This window comes from Corella eumyota, chromosome 3, assembly GCF_963082875.1.
Source record: "Corella eumyota chromosome 3, kaCorEumy4.1, whole genome shotgun sequence".
In the NCBI taxonomy this organism is placed as follows: domain Eukaryota; kingdom Metazoa; phylum Chordata; class Ascidiacea; order Phlebobranchia; family Corellidae; genus Corella; species Corella eumyota.
In genome coordinates, this window is record NC_137492.1 from 8,304,140 (window position 1) to 8,323,029 (window position 18,890).

The 18,890-nt window shown below is 30.6% G+C and overlaps 3 protein-coding genes across 3 annotated transcripts; all 3 read right to left on the reverse strand.

The window, feature by feature from the left end:
* Nucleotides 1-184: 184 nt before the first annotated feature.
* Nucleotides 185-8,860, reverse strand: LOC145745446 (attractin-like protein 1). Its single transcript, XM_082563526.1, has 10 exons — nucleotides 8,623-8,860; nucleotides 7,954-8,026; nucleotides 7,520-7,650; nucleotides 7,089-7,250; nucleotides 6,049-6,209; nucleotides 4,284-5,149; nucleotides 3,525-3,718; nucleotides 2,075-3,453; nucleotides 1,772-1,993; nucleotides 185-1,689 (listed from the first exon to the last, which is right to left on the reverse strand). Exons 1-10 carry the CDS (start codon nucleotides 8,831-8,833, stop codon nucleotides 1,225-1,227), a joined length of 3,864 nt encoding a protein of 1,287 aa, XP_082419652.1. The 5' UTR covers nucleotides 8,834-8,860; the 3' UTR covers nucleotides 185-1,224.
* A 1,525-nt stretch (nucleotides 8,861-10,385) lies between these two features.
* On the reverse strand, nucleotides 10,386-17,602 carry LOC145746116 (exportin-T-like). The gene is made up of 22 exons (XM_082564304.1): nucleotides 17,404-17,602; nucleotides 16,883-16,996; nucleotides 16,719-16,808; nucleotides 16,056-16,301; nucleotides 15,604-15,785; nucleotides 15,266-15,443; nucleotides 15,075-15,157; nucleotides 14,607-14,786; nucleotides 14,192-14,285; nucleotides 13,749-13,918; nucleotides 13,487-13,586; nucleotides 13,023-13,237; nucleotides 12,862-12,946; nucleotides 12,529-12,794; nucleotides 12,317-12,447; nucleotides 12,064-12,218; nucleotides 11,756-11,948; nucleotides 11,500-11,619; nucleotides 11,268-11,428; nucleotides 11,062-11,133; nucleotides 10,939-10,995; nucleotides 10,386-10,863 (listed from the first exon to the last, which is right to left on the reverse strand). Exons 1-22 carry the CDS (start codon nucleotides 17,476-17,478, stop codon nucleotides 10,837-10,839), a joined length of 2,994 nt encoding a protein of 997 aa, XP_082420430.1. The 5' UTR covers nucleotides 17,479-17,602; the 3' UTR covers nucleotides 10,386-10,836.
* LOC145746117 (RNA 3'-terminal phosphate cyclase-like protein) lies at nucleotides 17,583-18,887 on the reverse strand. Its single transcript, XM_082564305.1, has one exon. The coding sequence runs from the start codon at nucleotides 18,859-18,861 to the stop codon at nucleotides 17,725-17,727; it is 1,137 nt and encodes a 378-aa protein (XP_082420431.1). The 5' UTR covers nucleotides 18,862-18,887; the 3' UTR covers nucleotides 17,583-17,724.
* Between the last annotated feature and the right edge of the window lie 3 nt (nucleotides 18,888-18,890).

Sequence of the window (18,890 nt, forward strand, 5' to 3'; positions counted from 1 at the left end):
TTTTATTTATAAGTTAAGAAACCAAGTACTGGTCTTTTAAAGATCATTATTTACCACATTTACAGTTATGCATAAATGATCTAAACCCAGTTTTTCTAGTTTTAGCAGTTAGTTAATAGTTACTAAGTAACTTGTTTCCATTACATAAAATAATAACTACTAGAAATAGTTATAAACAGCCCAAACCTACCTTTATTGCATCAAAAAACTTTTGACTTAAAAGAAAATGACTTACCAATAAAATAAAAAATACAACCTATAATAAAATGGAAGTTAAGTTGATGTGCATTTAAAATATTAATATACCTTTTAAGATGGTATTTTATTTTAAGCAATAATGTATCGAATATAAATATTATATGCAAGTATGTTACTACTAAAAGGGGAACATTAAGTGCAGATTCGAAAGGAAAAATTTACAACAATTAAATCCCCTAGTGACGCTAAATTACAGAACAGGTTTTCACTAATTTATACAAGGTATTGCACAGTTTAAATACCATAAAATGTCAGGAGACTTTTCAGATTCTTTCAAAGTGCAATTGGATTAGTTCTTGAGGTTAAACTTGGATTGGTTTGGAAAATATGCTTGAATTAATATTGGTAGAGTATGGTTTAGACCAATTTGTTTTGGTTTTTGAAGTTAACTTGATTAGTATAGAAAATTTGCTTCAATTAATATTGGTAAAGTGCAATTTAAACCAATTTGTTACAATGAAGGAGAACAATATTTTGCGAATGTACATAAGAAAGTTTGCATTACTAAGACTGGACATATGGTTCAGTGTAAATGTACCAACACCGGGCAGATTTGGAAATGTTATAAAAAATAAGAAAAAAAATCCGCTGTTTTATATGTAAGTATGCATCATGACGTGATTGACAGGAGACTTTTCAGATTCTTTTAAAGTGCAATTTGATTAGTTCTTGAGGTTAAACTTGGATTGGTTTGGAAAATATGCTTGAATTAATATTGGTAGAGTATGGTTTAGACCAATTTGTTTTGGTTTTTGAAGTTAACTTGATTAGTATAGAAAATTTGCTTCAATTAATATTGGTAAAGTGCAATTTAAACCAATTTGTTACAATGAAAGAGAACAATATTTTGCGAATGTACATAAGAAAGTTTGCATTACTAAGACTGGACATATGGTTCAGTGTAAATGTACCAACACCGGGCAGATTTGGAAACGTTATAAAAAATAGGAAAAAAAATCCACTGTTTTATATATAAGTATGCATCATGCCGTGATTGACATAGGCAGGAGGAGGGGCTTGTGAGCCGCTCTGACCATTTGTTACTGTGGTAACAGTTGTGGTTAGTTCATCACTTCTAGAATCTCGCACTGATGTCGCAAACGGTGGATTATTTTTGTGAAAATTATTTGTCTTTGAAATTAATTTGGGTGTTGGGATTGGTGTGACAGAATGTTTTTCACCATTTGTTAGTGCAGTCCCAATGGCTAAAGCACATTGGCCAGGCGGTGGCGACACATGACATTTTAGGTCATTATTTTCTGTGCCATTTTCGCTATTGTTTAAGTTGTTAGGGCACCCTGAAGGTAACCACAGAAAAACAGAAATAACTGAAGTGTTCGTGCTTGAACACTTTTCCTCACATACGGCATCTGGTTCACAATATAGCGAATCAAGTGCTTGATAACCAAACTTTTGTGGCGATACAAGCATCTACAATCAAAACCACTTTGGTTAAAACCACAGTAAATAATTACTGCGAGGTTAGGCTTATAATAAGAATATTACTAATCACCTGCGTTGATCTGTATATGTCATCACAACAAAGATGAATTCCGGCAAAGGGTCTTGCTGCCATCTGCTGCATCTCCACTGCTCTGTTCCTCCGCTGATGATGCGCATCATACATCATCTTTAACTTCCACATTGCCGCAGCAATGAGAAGGATCACCAAAAAGGAGGAGAAGAGGATTAGAAGAATGGTGAGCAGCTTGTTGCTTCTTTGGAGTAAAGATACCTAAAAAAGTAAATAGTTTTAATAGTAAACTAAATTTAATTAAATAAATAACCCAGTGTGATTCTTACTCAAGAACCTTACCTTAATCTGAAGTGGAATCGTAAAATTAGAGACGTAAATACGAATAGTTGAGTTAACACCAGGTTTTCCAAACTGCAAATCAGATCCGCTGAAGGTGTATTGCAAACTTGTAACATCCTTCACTATATTTATTGTTACCTCATTGCCAACTGATTGAATCGTGTTGGCTGAAATAATAGCCATTCGAACTCTACATGAGCTCTGTGCCTCGAAAGTAAGCTGAACATCATCTTCCAAAAGCGGAAGGTTTTGAAAATTGATCTCTGTGATGTCATCATCCTGTCCCGCAGACAGAGAGAATGTAAACTGATAATTGATTAGTAATGGATAGTAACAAGTCCCATTACCAGTGGCATTGCCGACATAATTTGAATCCGTGTCACAACGCTCGCAAAAATCTCCAACCACTCCTTTTGTAAAACAATTACAATTTCCATTGCTGTTACAAGTAGTTGCTTTGTTATTACATTGGCAAGGCTCGCATTTGCCACCATTCCTTGCATCGCCATAGTAACCAGCCATGCAATTTTCACAATTTATACCGCTAGTTTGGTTCAGACATTGAATACATTCATTAAATTCATCACACTGACTGTGACCATTACACTGACATGAGGGACATGATGTAAAATACCAACTTGTGTTTGAACACATTAGGTCGTCTAATTCATATTCCATGGAAGAGTTGTTGAATGATAACGCACCAGTATCAGAACCATCTTTGCAAGTTCCCAAACCAGTTAAAGAACCATCGTCGCACCATCCACATTTAGGGTTATCTTGGCAGTCGTTACATGTTTTTAAGTCAGCGCAATCACTTGGAGGACACTGTTGTTTGTTGGACCACTCCATGCACTGACCATATGGAAACTGTATCACATATGAGTTAACAGGAAAACACTTCTTTAAGTTAACACACCACATACAGGATTTTGTGCACTCTGAACAAGATTCAATTTCAGTGCAAGGCTTACGAGTACATTGTGATTCGCTTTTGGTATTATTCCCAACTCTTGGTTGACAATTCATGGCGTTGTTACTTGTTCCCATGGCCAATACCCACATGCACTCTTCGCCGACACTCTCACATTGCTCACAGTTGTAAAGACTTGAGCAATAGTGTTGATTTGAATCACAATGAGTAATATTTTGCAGGCAATTACCATCCTCTTCTGAAGGTCTGCACCTTTCAGCATTACTTGAGCAATACTCACAACCAAATGAGTTGGATAAACAATCGGAACACAGATTTAAACCTGAGCATCTATTTTCTGAATCAGTCACATTTTTGTCTTCACAAATAGATTGGTTGTTTAAATGAACATTGGCTTTACATTCACTTCTATTCCAGTAGCAAGAAATGCCATTTGAAAAAGAATCTAAAATACATATGGTAATATAAAATTTAAATAAAAATACCATAACATTACTAGTACTGAATTCCACATACCTATGCAGTCATTTTCATTAGTAATGGCACTACACTTTCCAGGTGTGTAAACCAACGCATTGGAGATTAAGGAACTGTCATATCCACTTAAGAAATATAATGTTGATAGTTCAGGACTGGGTTGAATAAGAATTCCTTCATGTCCATATCTTCCTGCTTGTATGCTGTTATTAGGCGTTGAAAGTTCAATCCACCTAACAGTAATATAGTACACTGTTTGAAACTTAATGATAATAAATCAATTGCCCTTGGCCTAAAGGGCTAGTTATTATAATTTTAATATACCAAGTAATGATTTAAACAACTAACATGAGGCTTTAGTTAAAATAATCTGGAATATTGATTAACAGGCCACTTCTGAGTGGTTATGAGTAAATGATTACACAAGTACTTAAAACAATCAAATTTGTTTTTGCCACTAAGGAACAATGAACTCATTGCACCAGCTTTGCAGTTTGCAAATCAATATTTCTATTTTTCTTTTTAAATTAAAAATGTTGAGCCCGTCAAATTTAAATTTAAATTAAATAAAAAAAACATGAAGTGAATCATACTGGTATTGGCCATTAAGAGAATGGACATTTTTCTGAAAACCAAATTTGAAAGCAACAGTTCACTGTAATTAATTTTTTTTTACTTATGGGTAAAAAGATAATTTCTTCAAAATAATGTTTCTGGTTTACGGGCATATAGTTTTTAGGTAAATATCTATTCCATGAATAGTTTTTAATAATATATATAACAGTAATCCAATTATACCTGTCGCACACCACAGAGTATGCAATAAAGTTTTCCGTGTAACAAAGTGGCTCGTTTACTTTGTTTGTGTCATTGTACAAGTTTCCCCCGTACACATACATCACTCCATTAACAAAAATAGAGGCATGCAAATACTTGGGTACACCACTGCTTGTCAGTTTTCTAAAGAACCTTGTGACTGGGTCATAGGAGTATATATCATCTGTTAAGACTGAGCGCTCTAAATTTTGCGTAGATCTTCTCATTCCCCCATGAACATAAAGTAATCGATTGATGTTGTCGTTAACGGTAGTGTGTTCAAATAACCCATTTACTCTGAAGCCATTCAGCTTTGGTCGAACCCAGAATCGAGTTACTGGATTGTACTCATAAACGAAACCACTGTATTCCATTGTGGGATGGTATCCAAAAATAACTACCATTATTTCAGAGCCATTGTCAAACCTAAAAAGATTGGCAGAGTGGCCTGAAAGAGATAAGGTTCCGAATTCAAAAATAGAATTTTTGTTAGTATAATTCCCAAAGTCAGAGGTGTAGTTTATTATCGTCCATAAATTTTCGGCGACATCATATTCCCAAAGCTCGTCTGTCGTTCTTTCTGTAGAAATTAATTTCCCACCGAAAACAAGCAATTTATTATTGTTCAAATACAGCATAGAATGACCGTATCGTGGCATTGGAGAGTTTTCTTGGGTAAATTTCGACCACTGGTTTGAGGTTTGATTGTAGCAGAAAATATCGCTGCTGTGTTGGGGAATTCCAAACTGTTCACCACTGAACATCCAGAAGGTATCTTCAAAGCTAGCAGTTGAAAATGAAGCTCTTGGATTGACTTCTGCAGTTAACTCCTTTGTGTTCCATGCCCCCTTTAAAAAACAATTTTTTTAAGTAAATTTGGTTGCATAAATGCTGGGATTTTTACAATAGGTCTAGATAACAAGAATGTAAAAATTTTACACAATTTCATAACGGAAGTTTGCTGAAACACAATGATTAAAAATACCCATATAGAATTTAGACAAATGATAAAATTTTTTTTATACATAAATATTTAAAAGTTTCACACATTAAGACTATTTAGAAGGTATATATAAATTGTGTAAAAAGCAATAAGTTTAACATTTTTGAAGCTTAATAGCGAGTAGGCATATTGGTATTTGTACAACATACTTATCAAAAGGGTTATTGACATTAAATTTATTTTATTTAAAAAGAAGGGCTTCTACAGGTATGTTATCATTAATAATCATGTTTTTTAAATTAATACCATCATTAAGAATCCAATGTCAGAGATAAGCCACCTTATACACATAAAAGCTATTGACCTTTTAAATAGGTAATTATCTTTTGTAATTACTGAAAATTTATAACCTTGACCATTTAAAGTAATGAACAATAAAAAGGTAAACTTAAGAAAATGTATATGAATATTTATTTATAAATGACAATTATTAATTTTAAAAATTCAAAAAATAAACTTTAAATATGGTGTTATATGCCTTTAAAAACTATTTTACCTAAAATCTGTAATTTTAATTAATTAGCCAATACTGACTAATGTCACTTTAACTATAGGTGGAATAAATATAAGATTGTTATTCATAAGAGTATTTTGTAAAAGTGATTTCATTAAGCAAATAATTTATATTTCTTCTGATTCATTCTTCATATTTAATATTTTTAAAAGCAGAAAGCAACTTTACTAAACAATATAATTTTAAAGGTAACTAAGAAATTTATATGTATAAGTTTAAACAAATCTTACCCTTGAGGTGGGTACCGAACAGTCCATGCCGTGTTGGCCTTCAATACAAGAACACACATCATCTTCTTCACACTGTCCCAGTGTGTTGCTACAGTTAGAAGGACACACTTGTTGGTCACACACTTGTCCACTCCATTCAGATGAACAATCACAAGTTGATTCTACAAAAATAAACCAAAAAAAATACAATATTAATTGCAAAAAGGGTCTTTTTTAACAAAAAAATAAATAAATACACATTTAAAGACAGTATACTTTTAAACCTAATTATAAAATTACCGCTAACTTAAAAAAAGAACATAGTACAAAAAAATATTTTGCAATAATAATTTTTTATATAGAAGTCTTTTAATTATCTTATTTTTTCTTATATTATTTTAGCAACTAAACAATAATTAACTAGTTTAGTGTAAACCAAAAACTAATATATTATAAGTTAATTGAATATTTAGTTGCCTTATAATTACTTTTAAATTAAAAAGTTTTGTTTATTGCTTAGGTGTTTAAATAAAGTGTTTTGATGACAAATATATTAGAACATAATTTTAATTTCAAGATTAGAAATCTTGTATTTAAATTTATGCTTATACCACTACAATCAACAAAAGGAAAGCCAGAATGAAAGAATCCCATTGAAAATATATACATTGTAACAAATACATGAAAACCAAAAAGCTCACCTAGCCAATGGTACTTTTATTATTTCTTTCTGTTAAATACACTCTACTAGACCATATCATGACAATTGTTTAGTATATATTCCGAAATGTTTGTTGTGACTACTAATAAAATCATGTTATGTTAGGTTTGTGTTAGCGTGGATTGAGTACTAGACCTTATAACAATAACAACTTTAAATAAACATATTTAAATAAATTGATTCATAACATTAAAGCAATAACAATCTGAAAGCTAAAACTAATTTATATATACCAATGGGCTATCAATTTCACAATAAGAAAATCAAGTTTTTAAAAGATTTTTACAAAATGTGTAACAAAATCAAATCTGTTAATTAAATCTTGATTTTATTGTCTTACCTGTAGAATTACAGTTCCCATTAGAAAAACAGTCATAGGGACATTCATCAATTGAGTAAGAGATGTTAAAACCCATCATATCTTTGGCTACATCGCTGTAGAAATGTAGAAATGCTGATCCTGATTTTGCAACTATTTCAGGGGGTTGCGTTAAGTTGAAATCTAAAAATTAAAAAAAAAATAAAGTCAAAAAATTAAAAATAACCAGAACAAAAATTTTTCTTGAAATAAACAAGTCCAAAAATTACCTTTAAAGTTGTTTAACAGAATAGTATATGTGCCATAACAAAAGAGTTATTTACATATAATACATGGAATGTGCCATAAAAATTTATATTTACTTAGCAACAAATTTAACCACTTTTTACGGGCAGTTTTTACGGGCACAAAATTGATTTCATAAAAGTTTCTTAGAATATCATAAAAATAACCTTTTGTGTACACCAGTCCATTAAACGTGGCAATCAGTGGACCAAACGCTGAATCACCGTCATAAACATACAAATAATCCCATCCACATTCCGAGGCAAATTCGTTCAACCGTAAGCGTAAAGTTGAGTGCCTGTAATTTAAGACAGACATGTTGTTGTTTTAATAGGGATGGGGTCTTTTTGAAAGTTTATTTGGGCTTAGTGGACCATAAACTTAAACAAACAGTGTATTCTATACAGCCAAACTAAGAATAGGCACTAATAAAGTAACAGCCTAATTTTAGAAATCAAAAAAGAATAATATATTATAACCTTATACACTTTTAATTATTATGTGTATAAGTCCCACATAATCTGTCAAAATGCCATTTAATGCATTACATAAAGTTCTCCATTGAATTTATTAAAAATAAATGTAACTTGTTTGAACTTACGGAATAGAAGGCTTTATTACCCAAGAACATTTGCTTGGTGATGAGTAATTCTTCGGGCCATCCTCTATAATACCTTTAATAATAATAATAACAAAGTGATTATCTTTCTCTTCATACCTGCTATTTCAATAAACACATATTTATAAAATCATTATAATTGTATTAATTAGTTGAAAGAAATAATTGTCAGAAACAATTAAGCCAAGGATGGATTAGGTCATGCTTTACATTGTTGATATATATAATAAAATCAAATTTGAAAAATAATAGCTAAGCATATAGCCTCGTACATTTACTTTCACTTTGTTAGCTACATTAACAGTACATAAAAACCATAAGACACTAAAAAAATTAACGTTACATTAACAACATATAGATAGTTATACACAAAAAGGTAAATGGATTGAATAACAAGACATTTTTAGATTTTTTGTAATAAATCTACATGCTGGGTTTGGTGACCATGTCATAATAAATATATATTTACTATAAAATCTTGAAAATAATAGTTAGCATGGTATGTTCTAAATCATAAAATTAATTTTGTTTTTTTACCGCCACATAAATGCTTTATGTATGAGCCTATTAATTGTATATTTATATATATATATCTTTTTATTACTATCATTGTGTGCAAAAAACCTAAATAAATATAAAAAATTAATTTACCTGAAGAATCATTCAGCAAAACTCTTCCCTGGCATTTAGAGCAAGTTTGTCCTTGCCATCCCTCAAAACAAAAACATTTTCCATCTACACAATCCCCCATGTAGCATGTTCCATCTTCCCCACTTATAGTCGTATTTCCACAATTTCCCGAACAGGATTTTAATAAGACGAACAGAACACAACAAGCGATGAGAACTTTTTCAGAAGACATTCTTTAACATTGTTTACTATTATTATAAATATTGTCTATAAACAGAAAAAATTATATATAAATAATTTTATTACTAAAATTGCTTTAGCAATTGCATATTTTAATATAGCAATACTAGTAGCCTACTAATAAAAAAGAAGTATGTTAAAATTCTCAAGAAATAAAATTAAACAAAAGAAACTAACAACAAAGCTACCTGTTATTTCTATTATATCATTATATATTTTAATAAATTATAAATATGTTATGCCAGTGAATAAAATATAAATGATTTTACAATATACCATAATGGATTAATTGTGGTGTATTTTATACCTCATTCTAGCAATTTTACTATTCAGACAATAAACAAACAGCTTTGTTACTATTACTAGTCAATGGCAGAATGGCTTGCATTATGCTCAAATTTTATTTGTCGTAATTTGGTTTCAACTTATATTTGCCAGAATAATTAAATTAGGCACCACAAACTATATATATATAGCGTACCAAAACTATATATCATCCCCTAAGCTCCCTGCTCTATTATGTATAGATTAGCCTATTCAATTATGGGTTGCTAATTTCTTTCATTAACAGTATGACCCATTAAAAAATAGAAAACAAATAAGAGTGATAAAAGAAATAAAAATACCTCTTGCCTTACAAATAGATAGCGATATGTATTGTGTATGTCGAATGTCCTGAATGTCGAGAGACTTAACAAACACACACAGATTTAGGAAAACAAACAGACAAAGATAACAATTGCAAGTATATAGGTAAATAGCTTACTAGTACCACAAACAGTGAATTTAAGTTCAAGGTCTGAAGGTAATAATTGTCAGAAGTCTAAAAGTAGTCCTACTACACTGACAGTCTGAGTAAAACCCTACGTAAAGTCTTAAATTATCTTACTGTCAGACTGACGATATAAATTAAATAAAAAGAAAATCAGATAGAAAACAAAGGTCGTAACAAAGTTGTAACAATTAGCCAATGTGAAAAAGGTCAATATTTTATATTTTTTTTTTTTTATTATAAATACGTTTTGATGCAACACGTCTTTTATATCATACTGTTTTTTTCATAGCTAACTTTGGTAAATAACTTAAAAAATACAAAGCTGTTATTTAACGCACTCATCTTGTGCCATTGAAAAAACTTGTTAAATCTAGATTTAATTTAATTATTTAACTGTAAACCAAACTAAAGGCTTTGAAAAAATTAAGACGTCTAATTAACATATAGTAGCAATATAATAATATTTCTAGAGTTTGCTAATATCGCTAACCCAACCACGAACCTATGCCAATCTAAACATGAGTTCAAGGAATTTGTTTTTTGAAGCCAAACAGATAAAGAGGTAAGGTTTACTTCCCAGGGTAAATCTATGGTGTAGTAATAATCTCTACCAATAGAATCGTTGTTGTAGTGGTTATATGAATTTATTTAAACCCAAAGAAACACAACGAACAAAGAGGTTTTTGAATGTCTATAAGGTAACCTGATTGCGCATTTTTTTATATAAAATAACTACCTGCTTCTAATGACTTACCAGGTATATCCCACTTCCTACAACATACAAGCATATGTTCATTTAACATTGCAAAATCAAGACATCATCCATTATTATTTTGAAAACAAATTAAAACAAGTGGAATCAAAACGAAAACAGCAATAACAAAAAAAAATTTAGATCAACAAAAACATAAATAAAAATATTAGTTTAATTTAAATATTGATAAACCCCATGCCCCTACCATAATTATACAGAATGACAATAAATAAAGCAATATGTAAAACAGAAACAGTAATAAACTTAGGTGGACCAAAAATGCATAAAAAAGTAACGCTGCTCCAAAATAAAAAAGCTAAAACTTAATAATTTATTTGTTCCATTTAACATTTCAATAAAATTAAAGGTTTAAAATAATAGCACAAAATAATTTGGCAAGCTAATAGTTTTGGTTAGGTATAGAGATGATGTAAAAAAGGTTAAAATAGAGTTTGGTGTTTGAAGGTCATGATTTTCTTCTTCTATAAAAAACCTTTTAAAAATAAGAAAAAAAACTTAAGTATAACACAGTTAAATATTAAAATGTAAATACAAATTTTTCTTATACCTTTAAGTATGCCCGAAATCCTTTAGTATCCAAAGTTTTTAATGCTTGACAATATTCCTAAAAAGAAACCAAAACATGTAAAAAATAGAACTTATTAATAAAAAATATTTTTCACCAACTAACCTCAATAACTTGCAAAGGGAGTTGAAGTGATGGAAGATATTGTTGTCGTAAAAATGCTTCTACTTCAACTGCCTTTTAATCAAAATAAAAAAAATATATATTTTTTGCTACAATACAAAGAATATAAATACAAAAAACAAAACTACTTTTTTTAAACCTAAAAATAGTGAAACTTTTTTAAGTACATAAATAGTATATGCTACTACCTGAGAAGCAATCATTGCCTTTAATAAAGAGGCTGATTCATTCAGAGCAATGATAGCTTGGGCATCGCTCATATCAAATTTTGGATTAAGAGGAGCCAAAAAACAAACTGGAATGACTTTACTGCATATAAAACTTTCAAGTGAAATGTTAATACTTGTATCTGCAAAATAAAAAAGAAAGAATTTAAGTAAAAGGAATTATTTGCTTAAAATAGCAAGTTAGTTTCCTTACCATCCCATGCCTGTATGATTCGAATAAGAACAGTGAAACAAATTTTTTCTGCAATCGGGTCCAAAATATTGCTAGCACCTTCAATTAAAGTGGATAAAACCATCTCAACATCAGGGGTATCTAAAATGAGAAAAATGTGTTGGTAAAAATTTTTTGCCCAACAATAAATTTTAAGTACAACACATGGTTGCAGATAATTTTTGTTTGTCTCAATAATCGTTACAGCATAAAACAATTTGGTACATCCTTTGCTCACCTTGTGTTAGAATTACACTAGCCACTCCATTTGTAACAAGGCCATGCAGAAATTGGAAATAGGACCTTCGAATTATCTTCGTGTCTTCACTGATTGTTCCATTTACTTCTTCACCATTGTGATGCGATAACACAGCAAATACTGACCGTACAACAAGCATAAACACTTCGTGAAGAAATGGCTCAATCAATTTCTAAAAACACAGTCAACATTCAATTATTAATATTTTCTTTTTGTTTAGGGTTAATTGTTTTTAAAAAAAGTAATTGTTTTTAAATGTATAAAAAGCAAGGTGTTTTACCAAGTACCTTAAATTTGTTAACTATTTGATTGATTAAGGGAATGAAGTCATGAAGTGAGTGAGACTCTTGGTTGGAGAGTAAATGCCGGACTGTTATCGGAACAAATGGGAGGACTTCATCTTCCAAACAAATCACCATCCTATGCAAATACTGGCGTACTCCTAAAAATTTATTTGCATTGTACCAGAATACAGGTTATCCAAAATTTTGTAGAACAAATCTTTGCAAAAAGTAAGATTGTTTTAAATCGAAATGTTACCAGTGTGGAGAATTTTGCGATGAATGTCTGTATCTAGTGCTTGCAGGAAAACTTTTAATGCATCGGTGTATACTTTGGAACAACCCGATTGGCCCATCGTTTGTTTGTTGCTAAATGCCTTACTTGTTCGGCTTAAAAATAGTATAAAATTATTTTTTTTTATAAAATTCATTACAAATTAGTTACAATTGGTATGTTGTTAAATACTGTACCTTGCATAAGACATGGCATAGTTTAATGTATTTGCACAAATTTCACTTTCTCTTTTAACATTTTTCGGCATGTTCTCCTCCCTAGCATGCAACTCTCTCATTTTTAGAAGCAGAGGTTGAAACTCTTCCACCAGCGGTCTCAAGAGCGCTGTCATAAGTGAGGCTTTCTTTTCTGGAGGAAAGGAGCTATTCACAATGAGGTTACCAGCAAGTTCATAAATAAAAAGCTGATCTTCACACGACAAAACTCTTTCTGTCGAATTTATCTAAAATAATAAAACAATTAAAAAAATCAATTTTACTTCGAAATATCTGGATAAGATTTGTATTTACTGGACTTAGCACAACAAGATCTTGAATTTGGGTTAGGATTTCCTCAGCAAATTGACTTAACTGCTTGCCGATCGTTTTGACAAACCTGCAAAAAGAGAATATTTCAATTTAATCATTTTGATTATAAATTTAGTTTTTTCGGAGGATTTTCTTATGCTTACCTGGAAAAGAGGTAGGCACATCGACTTCTAATCTTAGGATCATCCGAATGAAGTCCTCTTTGATCCAAGAAGGCTTCAGTAGTTGCTGCAACTCCATCTTTTTCTTCAATGATGTTGGAAGCAGCAGGGAAGTAGCGATCATAACGTGAAACCGTTTCGAAGAATTGTAATCTGACGGCTGAATGAGGGTGGCCACTAACACCACTTGAGACCAACTAAAAATAATAAGGTTTTAAGCACTAACACAAGCGGTAAAGAAAATTAATTTAACCATATAAGGTTCTTCTAGGTTTAATCCTCCACTGTTTTCATGTTATTGTGTTTTTAGTAATGCCTTAGTCTTAACTTTGAGCAAGATCATAAATTTATTAGCAATTTGATAGACAGCAATACCCAAGTCAATGATGTTTAAAATGAGCAAAACTTAACAGAAATGAATAAATACAAATAAAATTATTTATTACCAAAGCCATCATCCTGTGGATTGGTGATGTTGCTTGCTTGTCGGGTGAAAATTGGAAGCTCATATTGGAGGGTAGTGATTCACCTAACATATACAAAGCCCTGCAAAAAAATTCGAAGATTAACTTAAAATACAAATAATTTGTTCTAACAAGTTTCTATCAAATTTTAAGCTTTGTTCTTACAGCTTGAAGGCTTAATGTTACCTTAAAATCTATTTGGTCTTTAAAATAAACAAATTGGTAATACCATATAAAATGGTACCTGATAGAAACTTCCACGTCATTAAAAGCAGCAGCTTGCCATTGAGGTAAAGTTGAAACAAGCAGATCGTAAACTGTGGTTAGTACGATGTTTGGACAGAGGATTGCAAAGTTGTCGTAAATTACTTTTATATTTCGAAGAAAATCTTGAAATTCTGCCTCATCCTCTCCCTAAAGTTAAAAAAAATGCAAATTTTTGAAAGATTTTTTTTTTGTATTTTTACTTTTTTTTCTCAGTATGACTTTTGATACCAAAGTTCACTTTTAAGTTGGCTTAGCCAGTTTGGAATATTGTTGACCTAAAATTTATACTGTTCCAGGTTAAGCAGGAGTTAGTTAAGTTTATAACATCTTAAACAAGAACGCTAAGGCATAGAGTTACTGAGAATGATGTTCTGAAGCATATGTTAAACAAACAAAGTAGCCAACAATTTCAGAACTTACCTCATTATTAAATCTGTATTCCTCATCGTACTTTAGTTTTTTAATAATGATACAAAATATTTCCTTCAGAATTTCTTTTGTTGAATTGTCAAAACTAAAAACGTTTTTGCTTTAAGAATATGAAATCCAATACGAAAGAATATACAAAAGGTTTTAGACAAATTCAACCAATATTTAAAAAAAAACTAAATATATTTATATGTAGGCCCAACTTACTGGCCTTAAAAATAAAATAAACTGTCATTTGTAGTGTGCAGGTAAATAACCACTGGCATATATTAGCTTTAAGTTGGGACCACATCACAACAATAAAAATGCAGTCCGTAGGGAAGGCAATTTACTAGTATTTTTTATGTTATTGTTGGAATGATATAACTTCTCCACAAAAAAAACTAATTTTTTATTCTTTACTTACGGTTGGGTGTGTTTTTGCATATCAATATAATCCCTCATGAAATCAATACACTGTGCTGACACATCATCATCATCATGTTCAAAAAATTTCATGCAAGTTGGTATCTTGTTGTGTATAGCTGAGGCTAGCAAGTTTAATCCTTCTTCAGTTTTAACAACATCAGGAGTTGGCTTGACCATTCTTTGGTAACAAAAAATATAAAAAAAGCACAATTTAAAGATGAGTTGTAGAATAGTAAAAGATACAAATTTTGTTTTTCTTGCAGATATTTAATAACAAAAGTGTTTCACAAAATGAAGTGACGTAGAACAGATTCTTCAGCCGCGCATTATAAACTCTTTAAAGAAAAATATATTTGATCACTTTTTAGAAAAAAATTACTAAAACAATTATTTTTATGGGGTTTTAAAAATGGAATTATTTCAAAAAGAGATATAGTATTGTTATACTGAACAAATTTGTATATACCTATTCCATGATTGAATTAAAGTTGAAGCCATTGAAGCAACTAATCTTGACAACTTTATAACAAAATCTATTTCCTCATCGTCCTTAAACCATTAAAATTTTATAATATTTGCTAAATTATCAAAGATGAAACAAAATTTTAAAAATCTAACATTCAAGATATCATATTTAACAGAAAATAGTTTTCTTACATTAAGTACATTTAGTATTCCCGAAGATAGTATTGCACCCCATAAGGTTTCAATTAAAGATAGTTTATCCATTGGAAGCATTCCTTTTAGTGCAATTTCTCTAACACAGTCACATGCTGCTTCCCTTATTTCCATTGCATTTAACGAACTTAAGTAACTCAGAATTAAAGACATAAACCTAAAAACAAAAATATTAAAAAAAAGGTAATACATCAAAATCAATTATCAAATTAAAATAAACATTTAAATTGAACTCCACAACTGCTTAAAATAAATTATTTTTGTGTTTTTGAATAGAAATCACCAATGAATGATAAAATTAATGATTAAGTATTAACCTGTCATTTGCTACCAGACCAATATCAATCCATGTAATGTAAGCACCAACCACTTGTAAACACATTGCCTTAGATGATTTACTGGTTTGATCGCTGGTTAAAATACAGAACCAAGAGTCGACCATTTCATTTATGGATCTTTCTCTCATTATGTCTTTCAATAATTGGTTGTGTTCTTTTTCCTACACAAAAATATGATTTTTTGTAAATTTGCCATCAATTAATCCTAGATAATTAAACAATCAACAACAAATTAAACTGATTAGGATAACAAAAGGTACAACAAAAGGCTAAGAATTTAATTTTAAATGCTTCCAGTCACAGCATTCCCAAGTAAGTAAACCCATTTGTAAAACAAGAATTAAATAACATCAAAATAAATATACAAATATTAAATAATTTAAAAAAACAGTTTAAATTTAAAAAAAACAAATAGTTTAAAGTTTTCAAACCTCTTCTGTATGAACAATACTTCTATCCACAACCTCTGAATCAATTGCCAACAAAATTCGCAAATACAAGTCAACACCTTGGTCGTTTATATTTTTAGCTGTTGGGTTATCTCCCAGTAACATCAACATGATATCTTGTGTGAATGTACTCCATCTCACCAGATATTCCTTAGCAAATGCAATGGAGAACACTTGAGCAGCTTTGTTTCGAACAAATGCAGGAAGTTCTTGCAATCCTTTCTTACTCTAGATAAAAAAATGTTTTTTTTTTCTGTATTTCTTGATATTGAAAACTAACCTAATGGGCTTTAAAAGGTTAACATTAGCTACCCTTACCCAAACTTGAAATGTCTGAGGCAGATTGAGATATAATTAATTTCAATTGCTAATGATTATTCAGTCGATTGGTTCTTGGCTCGACAAAAGTTTATGTAATTTACAGTGTTTTATTCAAGAGCATAATATCATCAAAGCAGTGGGAATCAAACCCAACCAAGACCTCATATAGTGAAATCAAGTGTTTTAACCACCACACCATGTTGTTGGCAATAAGTTTAATGATTATTAAAGTCACATTCTTTAAAATAATGAGCTTGAAACTGCATTTAAAATTGGACTTATTTATAAAACAAATGTTTTCTATATCAACATGAAATAACTTACATAAGTTTGAAGCCATGCTAGTAAAGTATTTCTTATAGCAGTTTTAAATGAGTCTGGCAACTGCCTCACTTTAATTTGGTGTTCAAGAACCTAAAATATAAAACTAAAAGTTAAACAACAAATCTAGGATAAATCAATAATTTTTTTTTTAATTTTTTTTATACCTGCCACAAGAAGAAGTTGATGTAATCTTCTCTATAGCTTCCCTGGGAAATTGCAGTTGCACAAAATTCCAAACCTTGATCTGATGCTTTAATTTGCTCGAAATAGGCCAAAGCCTTGAAAAATAAAGAATCAGTTATTGTTACAAAATTTGTATAAACATCAAAAACGAAGAGGTTAACTTATAACTTATTAGAAAAGACAAAAAAAATCTGAGAAAAAACATGCTATTAAAATTTATTTTACAAGAGCGACATAATTTACACAATTTCTAGATTTATGGAATAAAGTCAACTAAATCAACTTAAAGTCAACAAAAACATAAAATGTTTGCTCCTAGTGTATACTTTAGTACCATTGAATGCAAAAATCTTGAAAATAGTTGTTTAAAATAAAAGATTCGATACAAGCTATTTAAATTGTATATATACAATATATTACATGAATCAATAAAAATATCCATTATGCGATTAATATCTATTATTGAGAACATGGTACAACATATTTAACATTATCTGCTAACCTTATTATGAGTGTACTGATCAGCCAGTGGCCCCAATCCTTTAATCACATCAGGCTCCATAACAACATCCAACATAATTCATCAAAAGCCTCAGATAGCAAAATTATTAATTTATCATTTCATGTTTTGAATAAATATCAAACACTGACATTAGTTTAAATATTATTTGTAAATTTCTAAATCAATACAACAAAATTGAGTTAAATTTTAAAAATTGTTTGTAAGTATGTAAATGATTATTTAAATGTTTCTAGTTTTTTAAAATTGATAATTTAGTTACAAAAATCAAAGCAACTTAAATATCTCTTTGAAGAATATGTTTTATCGAAGAGATTTGTTAATATTTAAAAATCCTACACCAACACAAGTCAACAAAACTTTCGGTAACCCAATTTTACCACCAGGGGCATCGCTGTCATGATTTATAGTCTCCAATTTGAAAGTCACATGAAAAAAATCTCGAATATGGCGTAAAAACTCAATTGTGTAACTAGTAAGTGGTCCACTTAACATTTTACCAACATCTTTTTCCCCAAGCACCAAAAATAAAGCAGCTAGGTATTGGTTGCATGAGTCCACACAGCCTCCACTGCACACCTCTTCCAATAATGAATTCGCAGCCATTTTTCCTATGTCTTCCGGTACCATTTGTTCTTGATTTGATCCTTGTGGCAAAGAATTAAATTCTGCAGCAAGAATTCCTTCGTTAGTGGTTTCTGCATATAAAGTGATACCAAATCCTGGCGACTTTCCTGAATTGGGTCCTTTCATATGATCAGTGTATATATAAATATCGGGTAAAAAATTGTTTAAAGTTTCGCGCGTTGAATGAATAATGCGATTAGGAATTTGAGTGGAAACTCTGGTAGCATAAGCGACGCCTCGAATTCTTTTTATTTTACCCTGATCATTTACTTGCAGAGTTCGCAGTTTTCTTACAACTGGGCACTGAAAAAATATTTCCCCTCCTCCTCCAGGAGCAAACCCTCTTTTATTAATTTTGAGTTCTAACCCCTCAGTAACGCCAACCCCAAATCGTCTCATGAGTGGTAGACTGGTACATTTAATATAATCAACCGATGGGTCAATATTGCCATTTGTAACACCAGTAAAAACGGCACTAATTAAGTTTTTACAAAATGGGGCCAAACACAGAAGAACTTCCAAATAATATCCGATTCCCCGTTCAATATTGCATTCATGTTCTATTTTACCACCCAGTAAAATGCCTGGTTTGTAAAATAAAGTTGTCCCTGTTACACTTATGACAATTTTTGTTCCGTTGGTGATTTTGTCCAAAAGTTTGAGCAGATTTGCTTCATATTCTTGAAGACCAGGGCTCTCCCTCTGATGACGAATTTTTTTGATCTTGATCGGATGACCGCTCAGAGAAGAGAGAATAAGTCTTTGTCTTAGAAAGTTGCTTCCTTCATATTCCAGGACATTTGAATAACTCATTTTATTTTAAAAATACAAACCTATTATTA